Source organism: Triturus cristatus, chromosome 11 (assembly GCF_964204655.1).
Source record: "Triturus cristatus chromosome 11, aTriCri1.1, whole genome shotgun sequence".
In the NCBI taxonomy this organism is placed as follows: Eukaryota; Metazoa; Chordata; class Amphibia; order Caudata; family Salamandridae; genus Triturus; species Triturus cristatus.
In genome coordinates, this window is record NC_140594.1 from 167,306,379 (window position 1) to 167,324,004 (window position 17,626).

General features: G+C 44.0%; 1 protein-coding gene across 8 annotated transcripts in view; it reads right to left on the minus strand.

The window, feature by feature from the left end:
- RNF34 (ring finger protein 34) overlaps positions 1 to 17,626 on the minus strand; it is a 258,236-nt gene that overhangs the window by 82,711 nt on the left and 157,899 nt on the right. For all 8 annotated transcript variants that reach the window (XM_085635192.1, XM_085635199.1, XM_085635198.1 and 5 more), the window contains one exon: positions 12,056 to 12,109. In XM_085635192.1, the coding sequence (XP_085491318.1) occupies positions 12,056 to 12,109 (54 nt within the window). The remainder of the gene's footprint in view (positions 1 to 12,055; positions 12,110 to 17,626) is intronic.

Sequence of the window (17,626 nt, forward strand, 5' to 3'; positions counted from 1 at the left end):
TCATCATTCTCAAGCACACTTCTGCTGAATTGTACTGAAAATTGTTCCACTTTGCTTTTGTGATCCACATCATCAATTTACTTGAACAACATCTAATACAACTGGGACTTAATGGCAACCAGATGGACTTAGACTCAATCAATGTCTGCACTAAGGAATTGAATCTGCCTGCATTCACTATGAGAAGTGCTGTTTTATTTCCTAATTTTTAGGCTACCTGACTTAATAAGTGACTATAGGGAGAAGGACTTGTCTGTGTACAAGGAACCTATTTTTGAGACCACTCACCTCACCACACCACACCGCAGTTCAAGATGGTGACGCAGCGTGGAGTAGTCCCCGCCCAAGGATGACCTTGGAGGTGTGAGGGAGGTGCACCCATTACTTGAGTGACTAGCTTTGGAATCGGCATTCCTGGGCATGGCCTGTTGCAGACTAGTCAATATGGCAACAGCAGTGACAGGAAGAAAAGCTAAAAGGGAAGGCAGAGGGAGCCAACAGGCTTTTGGGTCTATTCTTGCCTCATTGCATTGTTTATAACACAATGACCAGCTTTTGAGACAGATGGTTTCTTGGACAGAGGCGGTATTAGGGTGGGTCTCTCACAAAATCCTTACTTTATGCAGATGCTGTGCAGAACTGGCCGCTAAAATGGCTCTTAAAGAGAGGATGAAAAGATACTCAAAGAGAAGGACTTCTTTATACATCATCCAGCTGCTGTGAAGAATCACCCTGATATTTGTGAGAAGTTGGCCTGGCATATGCTGGTCACTAGTTATAGTGGCCACCTTGCACCAGTCCAATTCGACTCTTATGGTAGGTTAGGTTTAAGACAACCTTTTAGTGGTAGCTGTGGAGAGCAGCCTTCAGGCTAAGTCTCTGAGGAATGTAAAGCAGCTTGTTTTACCTTATAATCTCTTGAATTACAAAATGAAAGGACACCACACAGGTATATATATCAAATATATATGTATTTATTTCTAGACACACTCTACTAATCTCTTTATGAAATTAGAAGTCAGGAACACATTCAAATATCGACGTTTCACAATAAGTTAAGCACAAATATGGCTGGGGCCCTAGGGACGTACCAGACCATATACTAAAAAAAAGGTTTAGGAAAGTCGACTTGCAGAGGGACAAGGCCTAGGGCCTGTAGAATCGCTGGGGCTTCACTAATCCACCCAAGGCAGGTAAGTAAAAGACCCACGGGAGATGCGTGCAGTATGAGAACACAGCCGCGGGTTCCCTATTTATTTCAATGGAGCAAGTCGCGGTTGGATTTTTAAAGTTTTAGGGTACTTCGAGGAAGTCTACAAGCAAGCCACTTACAAGGTAAGTAATTCGAGGGCCAACACACACTAGGGCACCGGAGTGCACGAGTTACCTCACCCAGGGAAGCCGGGTGCATAGGTGTCTTTTGGTGTCGGGTCGCGTCGCTGTTTTCTAGGGAAGCCAAAGAAGATTTGCTGCTTGCGAAGACTGAAGAAGTGTCCGGTGGAATCCAAGGCTGGATTCAAGATGAAGATGACCTGAAAGCAGAAGGGACAGTGTTCACAGTCACTTGCCAGTGACCCGGGGCCAGGAAGATGGATGCCCACGGAAGTCGGGTGATTTCAGGTGATCAAGGGTGTTTTGACTCTTCGCTCACGAGGACCAGGAGGTATCGACGATGACCAGCAGTTGGATTCGGAGTGTCCCATGACGTCTGCAGCTTACTGAGGTGTCGGCAACCGGATTGGAGCCAACAAGCCTTGGCAACAGCAAGTCTCGTGGAAAGTGAATAAAGTCAACAGTGCAGACCAGCAAGGTCTGAGGGACTCACCCAGCGAGGGTAAGTGAGGGCAGGCCTGGAGCAACCAGGGGAGCCCTGTGGTTCGGTCAGAAAGTCTTCAGGGGACCCACAAGCCAACAGGCAATGGATCGCGAAGACGCCTCGTGAGGAAATGCTTCACATGAGCCCACGGTCACTCGGGACGGGGTAGGCCTCTGATTTTCGCTGCAAAACCTGCTGGAGGCTTGGGCCACAAATGGTCCAATGCACAAGTTCGTAGAACGTCGTGAAGGGGTTGCACTTGACAATAGTGCACGGTACCCGGATATTGCTGTTCCTCGTCACTCGTGGGGTCCACTCGCCTCAGCTCTGCTGGGGACTCACAATGGCCGTCGAGAAGTCAGGAAATCCGCTTCCGGGGCTGCAGGGACTTCGGACTCCAGCGGGAGCGGGAAAGTTTGCGACCGTTGATTAGAGTGTTTGGTGCCTGCCAAGCAGGGGAGTCACTCCTTGACTCCAAGGGACATTCTTCCATCTTCCAAATGTAGTGGAACGTCGAAGGGCCAGGATTCTTATTGTAAAGCGTCGTCCAGGGATATCTAGTTTGCAATGGCAAGGTTTCCCTATCTTATACTAAAAGAAAGGGAGGGACTAGCTTTATGATCACTCCTCTGGGAGGGTCAGGGTAGGGATTGGTTACACCCACTTCCCTTTGTCCAGTTTCGCCCCATAGCAGGGACAGGTATCCCTTGAACCGATTTGAGCTAGTATATGCACAGAGGAGCCTACTGCTGCCCCAGTGCAGGACTTGAAAGCACTCTAGGAGTGCCCCCACCCAGCCCCAATACACTAAATCCTGTCTGGAAGGTGGTGACACCTCCCTGTGACAGGATGCCTATTGTTGGGCCTCCTCCACTGCGAGTTTCAGTCAGCAGCAGGAGGGCAGCCCAGTGTCTGTGCTGGTGGCATCCATTTTGTGATGCCAGGGCTCTTTCAGATTTCTACTGTGTTTCCACAGTGGGTACATGTCGTCCCCTCTAGAAGGGTGGGATCATACTCCCACACCAGTTACTGGTTCCAAGTTGTTTGACACCAAACACGACATGTTTTGATACAGTCATTCCAAAGTTAGCATTTACCGGTAGGTTATAATGCACTTAAGAGTATATGGTTTAACCGCATCCACAAACAGCCACATTAGAATAGACTCTGCCAGCTGCAGAGGGGTCCTGCTCATGCAGAGGCACCCCCTCACATTGGAAACCAAGCACTCTGCCCTCAGGATTGATAGGGCCTGCCTTAGGGGTGACTGATAAGTTTATATGTGTGTGTGTATGGTGAGATATAGGAACTTATACCTCAGTGAGGAGTGCTAACACTACCTCACCCAGGCTGCAGTAGCAGGCCTGTGGTGTCAGATTTAGTCTGCTTCCTAGGGGTGGCATAATACATGCTTCAGCCACTGGTAGGCCTGTGAAGTACCTATGCCCTTGGTACCTAGGGTACCATATACTAGGGGCTCATAAGGTACCACAGTATCCAATCACTAGTGCATCTAGTATGCAATCCAAGTTGTTTAGAGAGAACAGAGAGACTGGGGCCCTGATTAGCAGGGACCCAGCCAGACTATAGCCAGCAACCAGTGTTAACATCAGAAAAAAAGTGGGGGCAACATAAGTGTAGCTCCTACTCTCCTACAATGATACTGATGATTCTGGGAATGACCTATATCTGTAATTGGCCACATTATAACTTCTGGAATCCCTACTCTAAAAGCTGTGTAAGGACGGAAGATTTAAGACTACAGCCTTTGACTGTAAAGATAAACAAAAAGAGGGCTTGATGGAAAAGTTGAAACAACAAGATGGTTAAACTGATCAGCAGTTCATGAGACTAAACAGAAGCTGATTGGGTCTGGATATCCGGGTGCACTCATATGTGGAGGCCATTAGCATGCTTGAAGACAGGAACTGTAGGCAACTGAGAGAATTTCTGTCTAAGAATTTTTAGGCTTTCTATTGGTTTCCTGATAAACTCAACATATAGATTTTATTCAGATGTGATCAGCGCAGGGATTGCTGGAGGCAAAGACAAATAGAGATCAAACTAGACACCTTGGGACAGCAGGCACTTGATGTTTTACTTTGTTGTTATGGGGACATGGTCATGTCCTTGCGATGCCTCGCCCTGCGTTAGGCAGGAGTTTGGAGGGGAGAATGCAAAACGTTTGATTTTCTGAGCTAAAAAAACCAATTCTTTTTTGGTAGTTATTACCTGTGTTTGGTCTTTGTAAGATGATTTATTGTATATTTCAGGATTAGATATATTTTGAATAATGCAAGGTGTTTTGCCTTTTGTCAGCAGATCATTAAAAAGTTTTAAAAAATGAAAACCGAACAGACTGAGAAGGAGAAATTCCCAGACATCCTCATACTATCAAAAGCCAGTTTTTCTGCTCCTACTTCTTCGCTCATCTCTTTATCCAGCTGTAGCAAAATCAGAAGTAAAGGCTGCACACGATTGATATCTTAGTCTTACATTATCATTAAAGTATATTTTAATTGGCAAAAAGAACAAGTAGTTACCAGTATTAGTACAAATTTGTTATCCGGCAGCTTGGTGTCCGTGGTCATTTCTCAATGGAGCATGGACAACTCCAGCCATGAGTGGTCAATACAAGTTATATTGTGCCTGATGAATCTCAATCCCAGAGCTTGGTTCATGCTTTACACCTTTATGTAAATTCCTCTATATCATTGACAGGATTGCCATTTTTTTTATTTCCCCTGGAATCATCTGCCTTCATGAATCTGCTTATTTGCAAGCATGCACCAGACCAAGTCTTCTTTTCAGGTGCGTAAATTTGGTTAGTCACTCGCTCCCCATCGTTTGACAATAGTCTGTTTTGTGACGAATATGTCGAGGACCACCAATATTTTATTGTAATTCGAATGCTCCCCCGCCACCCCTCACCCCCTCCAAATCAAATGTGAAGAGCAATTTAGCTGAATCTTCCATTTGTACTCCAGTCACCAACTGCCGGCATTCCCTTACTTTCTCACCATTATAGATTTATTTCTGGTTTGACCGTAGAATACGGAAGGACTTCATCTGGTTGCAACCCCAAACACATCTGTGGGTGTCAATTTTCCCTAGTTTTTGCAGCACTATTCTGATGTAATAAGATTTGTGTGAGATGCGAACTATATAATCCAGAATTCTGATTCTATTGTCAATGTGCGAGGAGCTCTCAGCACCTCCTTCTATTCTTTCTCCTCAAAGTCCCCAAAATCCCCCTCTCATTCAGCAGGATATAAGGAGAGTTATTTATGAATGTATTTTCTACATATCATTGAGATAGCCCTTTTATGAAATACACAGTCTTCCAGTGGGGAGGAGTACCCTAGAGTCCTTCCCCTTTATAATTTATGTGGCTAGAGCATGCTTAACCTACATGTAGCTAAAGCTTTCCAAGTCAGTCATCTGGCTTTTGATGTGAGTAAAATAAGATTGAGTCCATGAATTTCCATAGGTCTCCCAGTTTGCTTATGCCTATGAGGTCCCACCCCGAGGAACTCTTGGAATTTACCCACTTCTGCCACATCATCACTGTCCCACATTGGAGTTTCCTTAGTGAACGCACCCTCACATCCTAAATGTTTCTTCAATTCCTTCCAAGCAGTCACCATTGTATGTTAATGTGCCGGTAGTTATTAGGTCGTCTGTCTTCATATAGTGCGCTAGTTACCTCTGCTCCCCATGGCGTGTCTGTCGACCTTAAGAGCTGGCTCCACCTGGGAAGCAAATAGCCACTCATTAAACATTATCAACTGTGTGGCCCAGTATTATTTTTTAACATCTGGGAGAGCCATCGTTCCGATTGTAGACTCTTCTCATCAAAAAAGTGCACGGTTATGCACCATTTCGTAATAAAGAAGTCTGCTAGAATCCTACATGAAATATTCAGAAGTGTGCACAGGAACTTGGCAAGGTCACCTTATTTAATACCGCTGCCCGCCCAAAGATAACAGCAGAGCCCGCCTAATGCTTGACATTTTTTAAATTGTCTAGCAGAGTATATACATTCCTATTAAGAAAATGATTAACTTTTGGAGTCACGTGTAGGCCCTATTATCAGAAACCCCTTATTGAGATTTGTAATGGACATCCCATTTACCACTCTGGTGCATCGGCAGTTATGGTATAATGCAGCCTGAATATTTCCCAACTATCTGCAGGAGTCTGGAAATAGTTAAGTCAGGTTGGGCCACATACAGGAGCAGCACATTGTCTGCATAAAATGTGATTATTTTGTCTTACGACCCATTGCACTCTTCTAATCAGTGGGCGTTTTCTAACCTATGCTTCAAGGCCGTAGCAAAGATCACAAGTGAAAGCGGCCCGCCCTCCCAGACAGATAGGGCCCGATAAAGTGGAGTTTACCACAACCTGGCCAATGGTTGCTGATACAAGAGCCTGACAACTTTTTGTAGGTGGGCCCAAATTCCATCCTTTCCAAGACCCCAAATATTTAAGTCTGTTCCAAGAAGTAAAACACCATAGTGGTGTCTAAAGACATCACCATAGTCTGTTCCACTACTTCTCTCTGTGTATCCCATACACCAATATACCTTATTGAGCTTAGTTTCCCTATTTGGCATGAAGCAGAACTGGTCCAGGTGAACAAGACCAATCTGAAGAATACAAAAGCGTGCTAGCTGGAATGCTTGAATTAATCTCAGCCACTGGTAATTACTCAAGGCTGCATCCTACTCCACCCTTATTTTGCACACCAGATCACCTCCGTTTTGGATGCAGCTCAAGTATTTACCAGCAGCTGAGATTAAATCAAGCATTTTATCCGTGACTTTTTGTATGCTCTAGTATGTCACCGTAAGTGGGACAGGGATGCGCAGATGTGTGGGACAGGTATGCCCAGATGTGTGGGACAGGTATGCCCAGATGTGTGTTCCCTGCACACTGTCACTGGAATGAAGCTATACACGGCTACTAAGCCCTAACTAGGGCAAAACTGGGCCTGGGTTCCTTCAGTTCTGGTCCAGGGAGGACCTGACCTGGCAGTTCGGGCTGGACTGTTGCCATTGGAGCAGGTTCAAGACTGATTTGCATAGGGCTGGGTCCAAACTGAGGTGGCATGGTGTGCTAAATAACGATGCGTTGGAATACGGCTTGAGTAATTACCAGTGGTGAGATTAATCCAAGCATTCTATCCATCATATTTTGTATGCTTCAGTTTTTTAATATGGTCACTGGCATCTTCGCAAGGATCTTTGCCTTGCCTTGAGCAGCGTTATAGGCCTATATGAGGCATTCATTGGGTGGCGTATCCTCTTTCAATATCATTAGTCTTAAATTTGTGTATGTATCTATATAGCCACACACATGTATACAACTCCTTACAAATTCATCATAATGCAGTGCAAAGGCTAGTCACTCGAATGCAAAGTTAAAACAAAACAAAACCTTGACCATGGGGTTAAGACCGTCTTTATTCTTTCTGGAGCACTAGTAACTTTAATTCCTTTGTTATCTTTAAAGAAACAGTGATATAGAAGGGTACTTAGAAACCAAAAATGTGTTTGTACTCTTCTCCATATTATGCCCCTCCCATTTTAATCAAACTGAATGAGCGGAAACCCATGTTTGAACTTACCCCACCTGGGGCAGAAACGCGCAGTACCCTATGCTTGGGTTATCACTTGCAGGCTCATTGTAATACCTCATGTCGTAGGATGAAGAACAATCAATGCTATAATCAAGCTTGGGTAAAGTATCATCACCAAAAGAATTGGCTGTATGGTGTAATAAAGTAAGAACCTTAGCAAATGGCACTCCTGTACAACCTGGGTGTGAAAACACTTGTTGGTCCAATGTATTGAGAACTTAGAGCAGAGCTTTCCAAACTCTGGGTCGCGACACGGTACTGTGTCGCCTGCTAATGGTGGGTGTGTCGCGGGATGACGCCGGTACTGCAACGTTCGTACGCCGGACGTATGTGGAGAAAGGAGGACACCCTTAGGCGAGCGTGTGTGCGTAGCACATGTGCAGTTTCGAGACGAGGAGGAAACGGCAGGCCCGGAGAACAATCCGGTACCCGTGGCGTAAGAAGGCCTTGACATTCTTGATCTTCTCACAAGTACGGGTGTTCAAGTTTCTGAGGTAGGGCCTAGTGCGCGCCTTTCTTATCTGTGTTTCAGATAACACAGCTGGCTGCAACCTCAGCTGCACCGACCAAGGCGGATAATTGCCGCTGGGGTCACTGGCAGTCAGCTGCTTGACTTAGCAGAGCTGCCACTGCCGACTCGTGAAAAGTCACCGACGCGCCAGACCACACTGCTGCAGCTGGCTAGCACGGAGTATGATCTACCCAACGCCTGCCACTTCACTTCAAGTACTTGTCATAACTTCTACTATTTCCGTTATATATAACACAAAATAAATGCTAATGTCGATCAAATTACATTTTTTAATGTTGTGTCAGAGCGCGCGATCTCGCTAAGGCCGTTTGGGGAACTTTAATCAGTCAGCCCACAGACCCCATGAAGGGAATGCCCAACATGAAGTAGACTACAGAGTTGGGGTGGGCGACACACATAGCGAGTTGTCAGTCACTCGGGGCATCACTGTGAGCTTCAAATATCCTAATGTTTTCACATCATTTTGCCAATCAAGTTTAACTGCCTTCGGTGCAGTCCAGCAGGGCCGGCTGTCTGTTTCACCCTTCTCTGCAGCCAATATTACTGTTAGCGCCATAGAGTTGGACAAGAAAGCACTGCAATACCGTGCCTATAATTAACTTTTCAGCTCACCTAGAAACAATTATTCCTAATTTCCCCAATGTCAGTAAGTAAACTGTAGCAGATAAAGACATATGGCTATTACTTGTTTTATTTGCTGGAGTTCATAAAGAAGTGACGCAACGTATCGCACATTAAACTGCTTAAAATAAGTTTCTCGTTGTGCACATGGTTGTAATTTGGGCTATTTATAGGTTTCCCTTCTCTTCCTTCCTTCATTTTGCTTGTCACTCATACTCGATCAAATGTCACTCATAATCACACTGAAATTATGAAAATGTCACACGTGGCAATCTGAAACCTTGGCAGCTATGGTTTCCCAGCTGTGCTGTGTTTTCCCCGGCTGTCATTTGAGGTGTTCCTCAGAAAGTTTGGTGACAGGAGAAATTACGACTCCTCTAAATTCCAAAAATGAGCATCTATTGATTTGGAGCAGTACTTGTCATAACTCGAAGGAATTTTGCTTTCAGTGTATCTGCTTTAGAAAGTGCAATGGATAAATAAAAACAAGCACACAACAAATACACACCTGCATGATACAGTACGACGTGGTTTGAAAATAGAGTGCAAAATCTTCTAAGTAAAAACAATTAGCTGTCCACGTCCAATCAGCGAAGAGCTAAAAAGTATTGTGTCAATTTTTAGAACGGTGCAAAGTTCTATAAATAAGAAGTAGTGAAAAAAGAAAAAGGGGTTTCCGTCACAAAAACAATTCTCTTTCTTGTCATCTTTTTCCACATTCAAAAAGGCAGTGCTGCATTGGAAATTAACCCTGCAATCCCCAAAGCTTTGAAAGGCCCTGGCTGGCAGCAGGACTGTTTCATGCGTTGGGCCCGTTTGTTGTCATCCTCAGCAATGCTCTGTTTGCTTGCTTGGCAAGCTGCCCAGGTATTATTATTCACGACTGAGCGTCGATGTCACAACACATGGGCGCAGAAAACAACACTAAATTTAGAAGGCAGGACGTGAGAGTTTAGTCTCCAATTAATCTGGCAACAACAAAACATTAGTTTAACCTCGTGTGAAAGCACCTCAAAGGATTTTGCTAGAGCGCTTGTGAAACAGCACTTGTCACATATTTGTATAGATGTCTTTAAAATTGAACATTGTTACATACAAAAAAAAGGTACATTGAAGTTACCTTTAAAGTGGTGCGGCTAGAGGGGGGTGGAGGCGGTTCGCCCCAGGCAGCACTCTTTTTAGGGGCAGCCACCTAAATGAAGTTCACAAAACTGTGGTTTACCCCTTGCGCCTACCTTTTAGGTTGTGCCATAGAAGTCGATGTTCATGCTTTATTTTTTCATATATTTTATTTTTACTTGTGAAGTTTGCCATTGTCGTATATAAAAGGAGGCAGAAGTTGATGCACAATTTGAGTTTCTGATACAGATATATGGTACCGCTATTTTGTTGTTTGGTAATCAATTTCACGGCCAGGCAGGTTGCGTTTTGCCACTTCAATTCTGCAGGATGTCTGCTACATTCACCATCTCTCTTATGTGGAATAAAACCCAATCCAAGATTTGTTATTTTTAAGAGGAGGTCTTTCTTCAAATTCATAGTGGTCTTGCCCCAGCTGTATCCCTTCTTCCAATGCAGACATTCAGAAAATGTCACTATTATAACTTGTTTTCAGTTTCAGACATTTACTGTTAGGATTTGGGAAGTTGATACACAAACATTTGTGATCTTTTTGGCCCAGACTCATCACTTGCTCCATATTTTTTTTGGGTGGAGTTTTATATAGCGCAAACTGGACCGGAGGGTATCAAAGCGCTTTGTTCCACTGCACGTAACTGGTGCTCATGTAGTCAGCTATGCTTAATACAAGTTTCCAGACGTTTCTTTGAATTAAGACTGCAGGAGACCCCTTTGCTTCCTTATATTTAGGAACAAGAGGGATGTAATGTGCCTGGATTACATTACATGCCCAAAGAGAAAATTACATCACAGAGTAAGACTTTTTATTGGAAAGAAGCGCTATGACTTATGAAGAATGTGGTATTCAACTGTACAGAATGCTGTTTAGTCGTGTTACTCTGTCACTCACTGGACATTGTTACAGGTTTCCCACAAGACAATGGTCCATGGTTAATTAGGAAAATTCATAGCACTTTATCCTGCTTCACTGAGAAATCTCACTACAAGGAACTTGGGGTGAAGTCAGGTTTTCAGGACATTCTTGGTGCAGTGTCTTTCTGTGACTGAAAACATCATTCAGAATTACAGCAAGTTTGACTCACCCTTCCATACTTCCAAAACATTAGTAAGTATATTGCCTGTATTTTACAGCACTTAGAAACGGCCACATGCAAAATGTAGCGCTATATTTAAGGCGTAAATTCTCTTTTTCTTTCCAGTGTGCCCTATCTTTCATTTTTGACTTCTTCTATTTTTGCACAACATTGTCTTCAAGGTCATGAACATTTTCCACACCACCTACATTTGCTGTTGGTGGGTTCTTCAGTAGCTTGCAATGCATAATAACGGCAGAAAGATGAAAGTACATTTTTTGCATTTGCTATTGTTGGCAAACAGGAGAGTCGCATTTACCTGGATGGGCCAGGGTGGGCCTAGTCTCGACGTTTGGGAGAGGGATGTGTGTGAGTAGGTAGGTAGGCAGTGGCGGAGGAAGTACACGGAGGAGGTGCACCTTCGTAAAATGTAGACATGATGATAAAGTGAAAGATGATCTGCAGGTTTGGGGGGTGATCTCTTTTTTTAGAACAGATTCACAATTGCTTTATTAACCTTCCTGCTTTCTCAAATTTGCTTGAAAATGCACCATTTGCCCACTATTTTCTCAAAATTTTCTCGGAGGGAGAATCTCCCTGAACCCACCTTAGGTGGTTCGAGCTCGCTCGCTCGACCGTGTCACTAAAGCAGTAATGTATAAAAAGTGTGTCACCAACATGAAAAGTTTGGAAAGCTATGACTTAGAGTAAAGCACCTGCCTGTAGTGACTAAACAAAGCACTCTGGCTCTGCACTGACACTGCTGAGAACTCCCAGAGACATTATGGGGCTTTTTAATAAAGTCTAACACCCATCATGGGGTGTTAGAGAATTAGGAAGCACATCCCCTCTTAAAAAAACTTCAATTCATACCAGCAAGGAAGAAAGGCATAAGAAAGTGAAAACATGTAAATGTTAAAACATCTTTTGAAGGTGCAAAGTCACTAAGGAAGTGAAACTCAGGGAATGGACTTCTGAATGAAAGCAATTCCAAGGCTATCCACTAACTACAGAAAGAACAGAAGTACAGGACATTCCAAAACACCGTTCAAGATGGGAAACAGTAGGCATCATTTGGTCACAGTTATGGTGCAACCCATGAAAATTGTAGGAGTCCGTAAACCGAGCAAGGCAGGAAACTAGCAGCTGTCCTGAAATCCACAAACTGTGGATTTTCCATTAATAACAGTAGCTGGTTCCTTTCAGGAAGTACTTGCTTCAAATCTTACCTGTGTTTCATGGCTTTCACCTGCTTCAGCGATTGAGGTTGTCTCGCCTATATCCTACACACACACAAGGAAAGTAATCAGAAAAGGAAGAATTAGACACAAACAACAAGCACACTCATACAAGTAAACCTCATTGGATACAAACATTTTTCTTACCCAAAAACAGCAGCTTCTGAAACAGCAGGGGAATGACAATCACAAATTTGAAAAGAATAGGAACTAGATCAGTTATTGCACTATTGCTTGAAGAAAACCAGCCCAAAGGTTAACTTAAATGTTTGCATCTGGTCAAATGTTTCATTCAATAATAATAAGAAAAGCAGAATCTCCTGTGCTTATTCCTACAGTGCTCGAGTGGTTGCTTTATTCTAGGAATTTGGATTCCCTACAATTGCCAAATAAGGCATAGAAACCATGCATGCATGTAACTATATTATTTATGTAGCGTGAATCCATCTACAATGCAACGGGGTGCTGTATACAGGAGTTTTCCAGTCGAGACCTAGTTGACAAAAAGGGGGTAGGACTTGGAGGGAGAGATTTACAAAAATGTAATGGACAGCGCAAAGATGGAAAATGGGGTGTGGAGAGCTAAGACAGATGAGAGTAAAGTATTTTTTTCAGGAAGCAGTTGGGTAACAAGGTGTTTAAAAAGAAGGGATGTTGATTCCTTCAGGAGTGTGGAAAGGTTGATGAATGAAACTTGCTGGATCTGGGCAACAATGGGATTACATACATTCTGTGCACTGCCTGAGAATTTCTTACATCTGATATTCTGCTTGCAGCATTTCATGGCCAAGCCTGGTGGAGCTGCTATTGCAGGCATCTTCGTCTTGGCTGCAGGGAATCCCCATCATCATTTGGGGTTCTTTTATAGCGTTAAAGTAAGCCGAAGGTCCATACCTCCGACGTCAAATGATTTAGAAGGGACCTACAGGCACATGCATCAAAGCTTTTTGCGATCGCAAATGGAGCGATTCACAAAAATCGGCCGTTTGCGATCGCAAAAATAGCTTTTGCGATGCATGAAACAACTTGCCACTCGCAATTTAAGAATTAGCAAATGTTTGTGATTTATTAAATTGCGATTCCTTAACTGCAATGCAAGATGCCTTTAAAAATAGCGATTTCGCTATTTGGGCCCGCTATTTACCATGGAATCATACCACATAGTAAATTGCGGAAACTTTGAAAAATGCACCAAAGTGCATTTTTCAAAGTCGTAGGTTACAGACACCCATGTCCTTTGGACAGGTGTGTGTGTAACATTTGTGCACAGATCGATTTCAGGGGTGCAACGGATATCTTCTTGACACCCTTGCACCCTAGAAATTGCATTTTCAATTTGCGATTCTCTAATTGAGAATCGCAAATTGAGAATGTCTTCCCATTGATTCCTATGGGCCTCTTGGCCCATAGGAATGAATGGGGAGGTATTACTTAATTGCGACTCGCAATTTGCGAGTCGCAATTAAGGAATGTTTCGAAATCGCTATTTTTCAAGCGATTTCTACATGCATAGGCTTTTGCGATTCCTTTATTGCAATTCCTTAAAAATCGCAATTAAGGAATCGCAACAGCCAATATTGATGCATGTGCCAGCATGTAATTAAAGGCAGGGAGTTTCATACTTTTATGTATTTCATCCCTTCTGTCAGGATTTCGTTCACAAGCTTTTCATGGTAGACACTTACCCTACATGCAAAGGTTGCGAGCAGGGTTTTGTATTATGACAATTTTTCCAAGTGTGGAGGGGTTGAACCATTAATTGTTTTTGTTTAATAATTTTTGTTTTGAATAAACAGACATTATACATGTGCACATGTAAGCAAAATATACAGCCAGATCGCATTCACATTTTAGATTAAAATGAAGCAAAGTAACAATACATATCGCGTCTAATATTCAGTGGTGGTCCAACAAGGATGACATTGCGTTTCTGGTGTCAGTGAGTCTCGGGTCTACGTGCAACATGTTTGGTATAATCAAGGAAGGGCAGGTTGGGGGGGGGAGGGGGGGGGGGGGAGTGTAAAGAGTTGAGGCAAGGGAGGCAGGATCAGGGTGTGAACGATATTAACTTTTGCCCAACTTAGTTTTCTATCGCTCCCCAGCGCTTATAGTTCATTGTAGTGATCGGATCAGATTTATGTCCGTCCTTGTTCCATCAGTTGCAGTGCATTTGGGATATATATGAGAGATATTGAGGTGCTAGGTTCTGTGATGGTTCGTCCAGTGGGACGCACTTGTGTTTCTATTATGCTTCATGGCTTATGGTGGCTGGTGCATCACCACTGTCCATGATGAGCGTCTGGGGTGCTACCGTTGCCTGCCAGGCAGTGCAGAAATCTAGGAGAATTGTGTCCCATGTTGTCGCCATCGGGTGTATACGAATCACCATGGAATCTTCGCGCTAGAGAGCAATGCTCGCTGCCTGTGCGAGGTCAATGAGTGAAACCAGGCTATCTTCGGAGGGGCTCCAGGCACTTCCAGCGTTTAGTGATCGGGCGCTTAGCTGGGAGTAGTCTGAAAACTATAAACCTGGACGTTATGTGCTTTTTGGATCTGTGATTGAGGCCCAGGAGGCATACCTCTCAGGTGCCGCCCAACAGGCAGCAAGTGCAATTCGACAAATAAGTGACTACAACTTCCCAGTATATGTTAAGGGCCGTACAATACCACAACATGTGCAATAGGTCTGCATCTACCTGGTTGCATCTGGGGCAGTGAGCGTCTGTGCGTCCAAAGTATTTATTAATTCCAGGTATGCCCTGTGGAATATAAAATACTGTACGAGGCGGAATCTAGCATTTCTAGAGATGTGTGTAGGCCGCTCCAATATGGCCGCCCATTCTTGATCTGTGCATGGCCTTTGAAAATCAGTGTCCCAGTGTTGTCTGAGGGTTGTTAGTGGCTGTGCAGCATGCATTCTCAATGAATCAGCGAGCCATTTGGTGAGGGGTCTCCATGCCCCCAGCTCGTGTATATATTGGATGGTAAGGTGTGTCATGGGTTTGAGTGATTTGTCTTCCCATAGTGTTTGCAGTGTCGAGGTTAGTGAGGTGTACAATAGGAATTGACCCCGCGGCAGGCTATCCTCATCAGTGAGGGTAGTTAAAGGAGCTAGTTGACCATCACGATACAAGTCCAAGGTCTGTAGTCCTGCCTCCTCCAAGGTAGATAGTTCCATTCCAGCGATGGCATGTAGTCTTGTGGGTGTGCCTTGTATGGGTAAAGAAGACGCATATGAGATCATATTTCACGTAATGCATAGGCTGCGATGGAAGCATCTGTAAACCACCACCAGCAGTAATTGGGTAGAGGTCGCCCCTTTCTGCTCAGGGTGGAACACTCATAATTGACAAATGCATTCTGCCTGGTAGCTGTGTGGCCGTGTCTGTCAGATGTGCCCCTCCAATCTATTTGGCTAGCCACTGGAGTTCGGCAGCCAGATGGTAATGTTCCATATTGGGCACTGTCAATCCTCCCTGATTTGTTTGCAGGTATAGCTTAGATAGCGTAACTGTGCAGCGTGTGCCATGCCAGAAAGTCTTGCATGAGGTTTTAAAGTGAGCGAAAGACTGGGGTCCCGATATAGATTGGCAAAATGGTGAAGTAATATAGAAGTCACGGAAGGACCACCATTTTAAGGACAGCTATGCGACCCTTTATTGTAAGGGGTAGGTTGCTCCAGAAAAACATCTGTGATTTGATTGAGCTGCGAGCACGCATAAGGTTACCCTTCAGCAAATCGTTTGGTTGGTGATGAACCCTAACACCTAAATGACGGAACATAGATGGTTGCCATTGCAATCTTACGTCATTAACCATTAGTGCTGGGTCAGCGGTAGATGTAACGAACGGATACAGACACGATTTTGTCCAGTTCATTCGTAGGCCAGAGAGAGGCAAAGTCAGATAGCGTTTTTATCGCATTATCCTCTGATCTCTCGTAGAGGTGCAGGTCGTCGACATACAGGGAGACTGCATGTACTCCATCGCCTAATGGGATACACCATCCCTCTTCTCCACACCAAAGGGCTTTCGCCAGTGGCTCATAGGCTAGGGAGAACAGCAGTGGGGATAACGGGCATCTCGGTCTGGTGCCACGGCAAATGGGTATTGAGACGGACATATAGGGTTGTGTTTTTACCCTGGCGGTGGGGAGGGTGCAGAGTAATTTGACTAGGAAAAGAAAGTTGGTGTCCAGTCCGTACCTAGAAAGAGCGGCAAACAGATACTCCAACTATAGTGTGACAAACGCATTTTCTAAATTTAACACTAAGCAGCCGGAGTGCTGCCAGCTCTCTTTAGAGCAGTCAGCCACACGGAAGAAACGGCATATATTTAGGGATGTATTGCGGGCAGGTACAAAACCCTTTTGGTCAGCGTACACTAATTGGGGTATCAGAGGAGCCAAGCAATCTGCCAGTGTTTTGGCCAGGATCTTGTAGTCAGTGTTTAGGAGCACTAGTGGGCAGTAAGAGCCTAGTAGTTCATGGTTCCTGTCTGGATTGGGTAGTAATATGAGTAAAGACTCGCAGAGTGTAGCCGGGAGAGCAGAAATCTCTAGTGACTATTCATAGAACGCCAGCAAATTTTTCCCCAATAGTGGCGCATACACCTTATATTATTCCGCTGGCAATCCATCCGGGCCAGGTGCTTTACCCGTGGCTCGTGCTCTTATGGCTACTTGGATCTCAAGTAGCGTGACTGGGGGTTGAACCATTCATAGTTCTGGAAACAAATGTTAATACCTCAAATTCCACTCAGGCTTCAACAAAAAGCCAATGCAGTTTACAAATTACAGGGGTGATGTGATCCTGCCACGGAGTCCTAGTGACTTACCTAGTTACAACAGTTAAAAGTAATTGCTGTTTCTGAATGTTTAGTGGTGTCAACGAATAGGACAATTATGTAATCAATTGTCAACTCTAATGGCTCTGGCGGCTCAATGAGATTGTGGTTGAATAATTGTATTAGCTAGAGGTGGGAAGAGGTAGCGGGCAGCTGATACTACCACCTTGTTAATTTGTTTCTCCCAAAGCTTTCTTTAGGAGAAGAGGGGAATAGTACAGTTACCAACAGATCCATGGAATGGTACACGTGCTAATAGATATATCTAGACAAAACATTTTTCATGTGTTTTTTATATAAGTCAATCCGACGTTAGGAGTTCTATTTTCATCTCATTTAATCAAAGCCAGTTTTCAGTACTCAAATACTCAATATCAAGACTGAGTTATTATTCAGCGTAGTCTTCTTTGTGAGTCTAGTTTTTCTAAAACCTTTGAGGGTACCATCAGCATAGATTCAGAATTGTAATTTCATGGTGAGCAGCACGGCCTGCAATGCAACAGTGGAAAATAAAAGCTGACAAATTAAGTACATCAGCATGAGACCTGGTGTACTCCACAATTAACTTTCAGAAACTCTGATAGCCCTTGTTCCCAGCAAACACTTGTCGGTCTTTAAAAATAAGTCTAATTATCTTGTTCGAACACACCAACCTCCTCTAATCTCTTAATATCAAGGAGAGGTCTAGAGTTTCAAATGTTGCAGAATGTCTTAAGT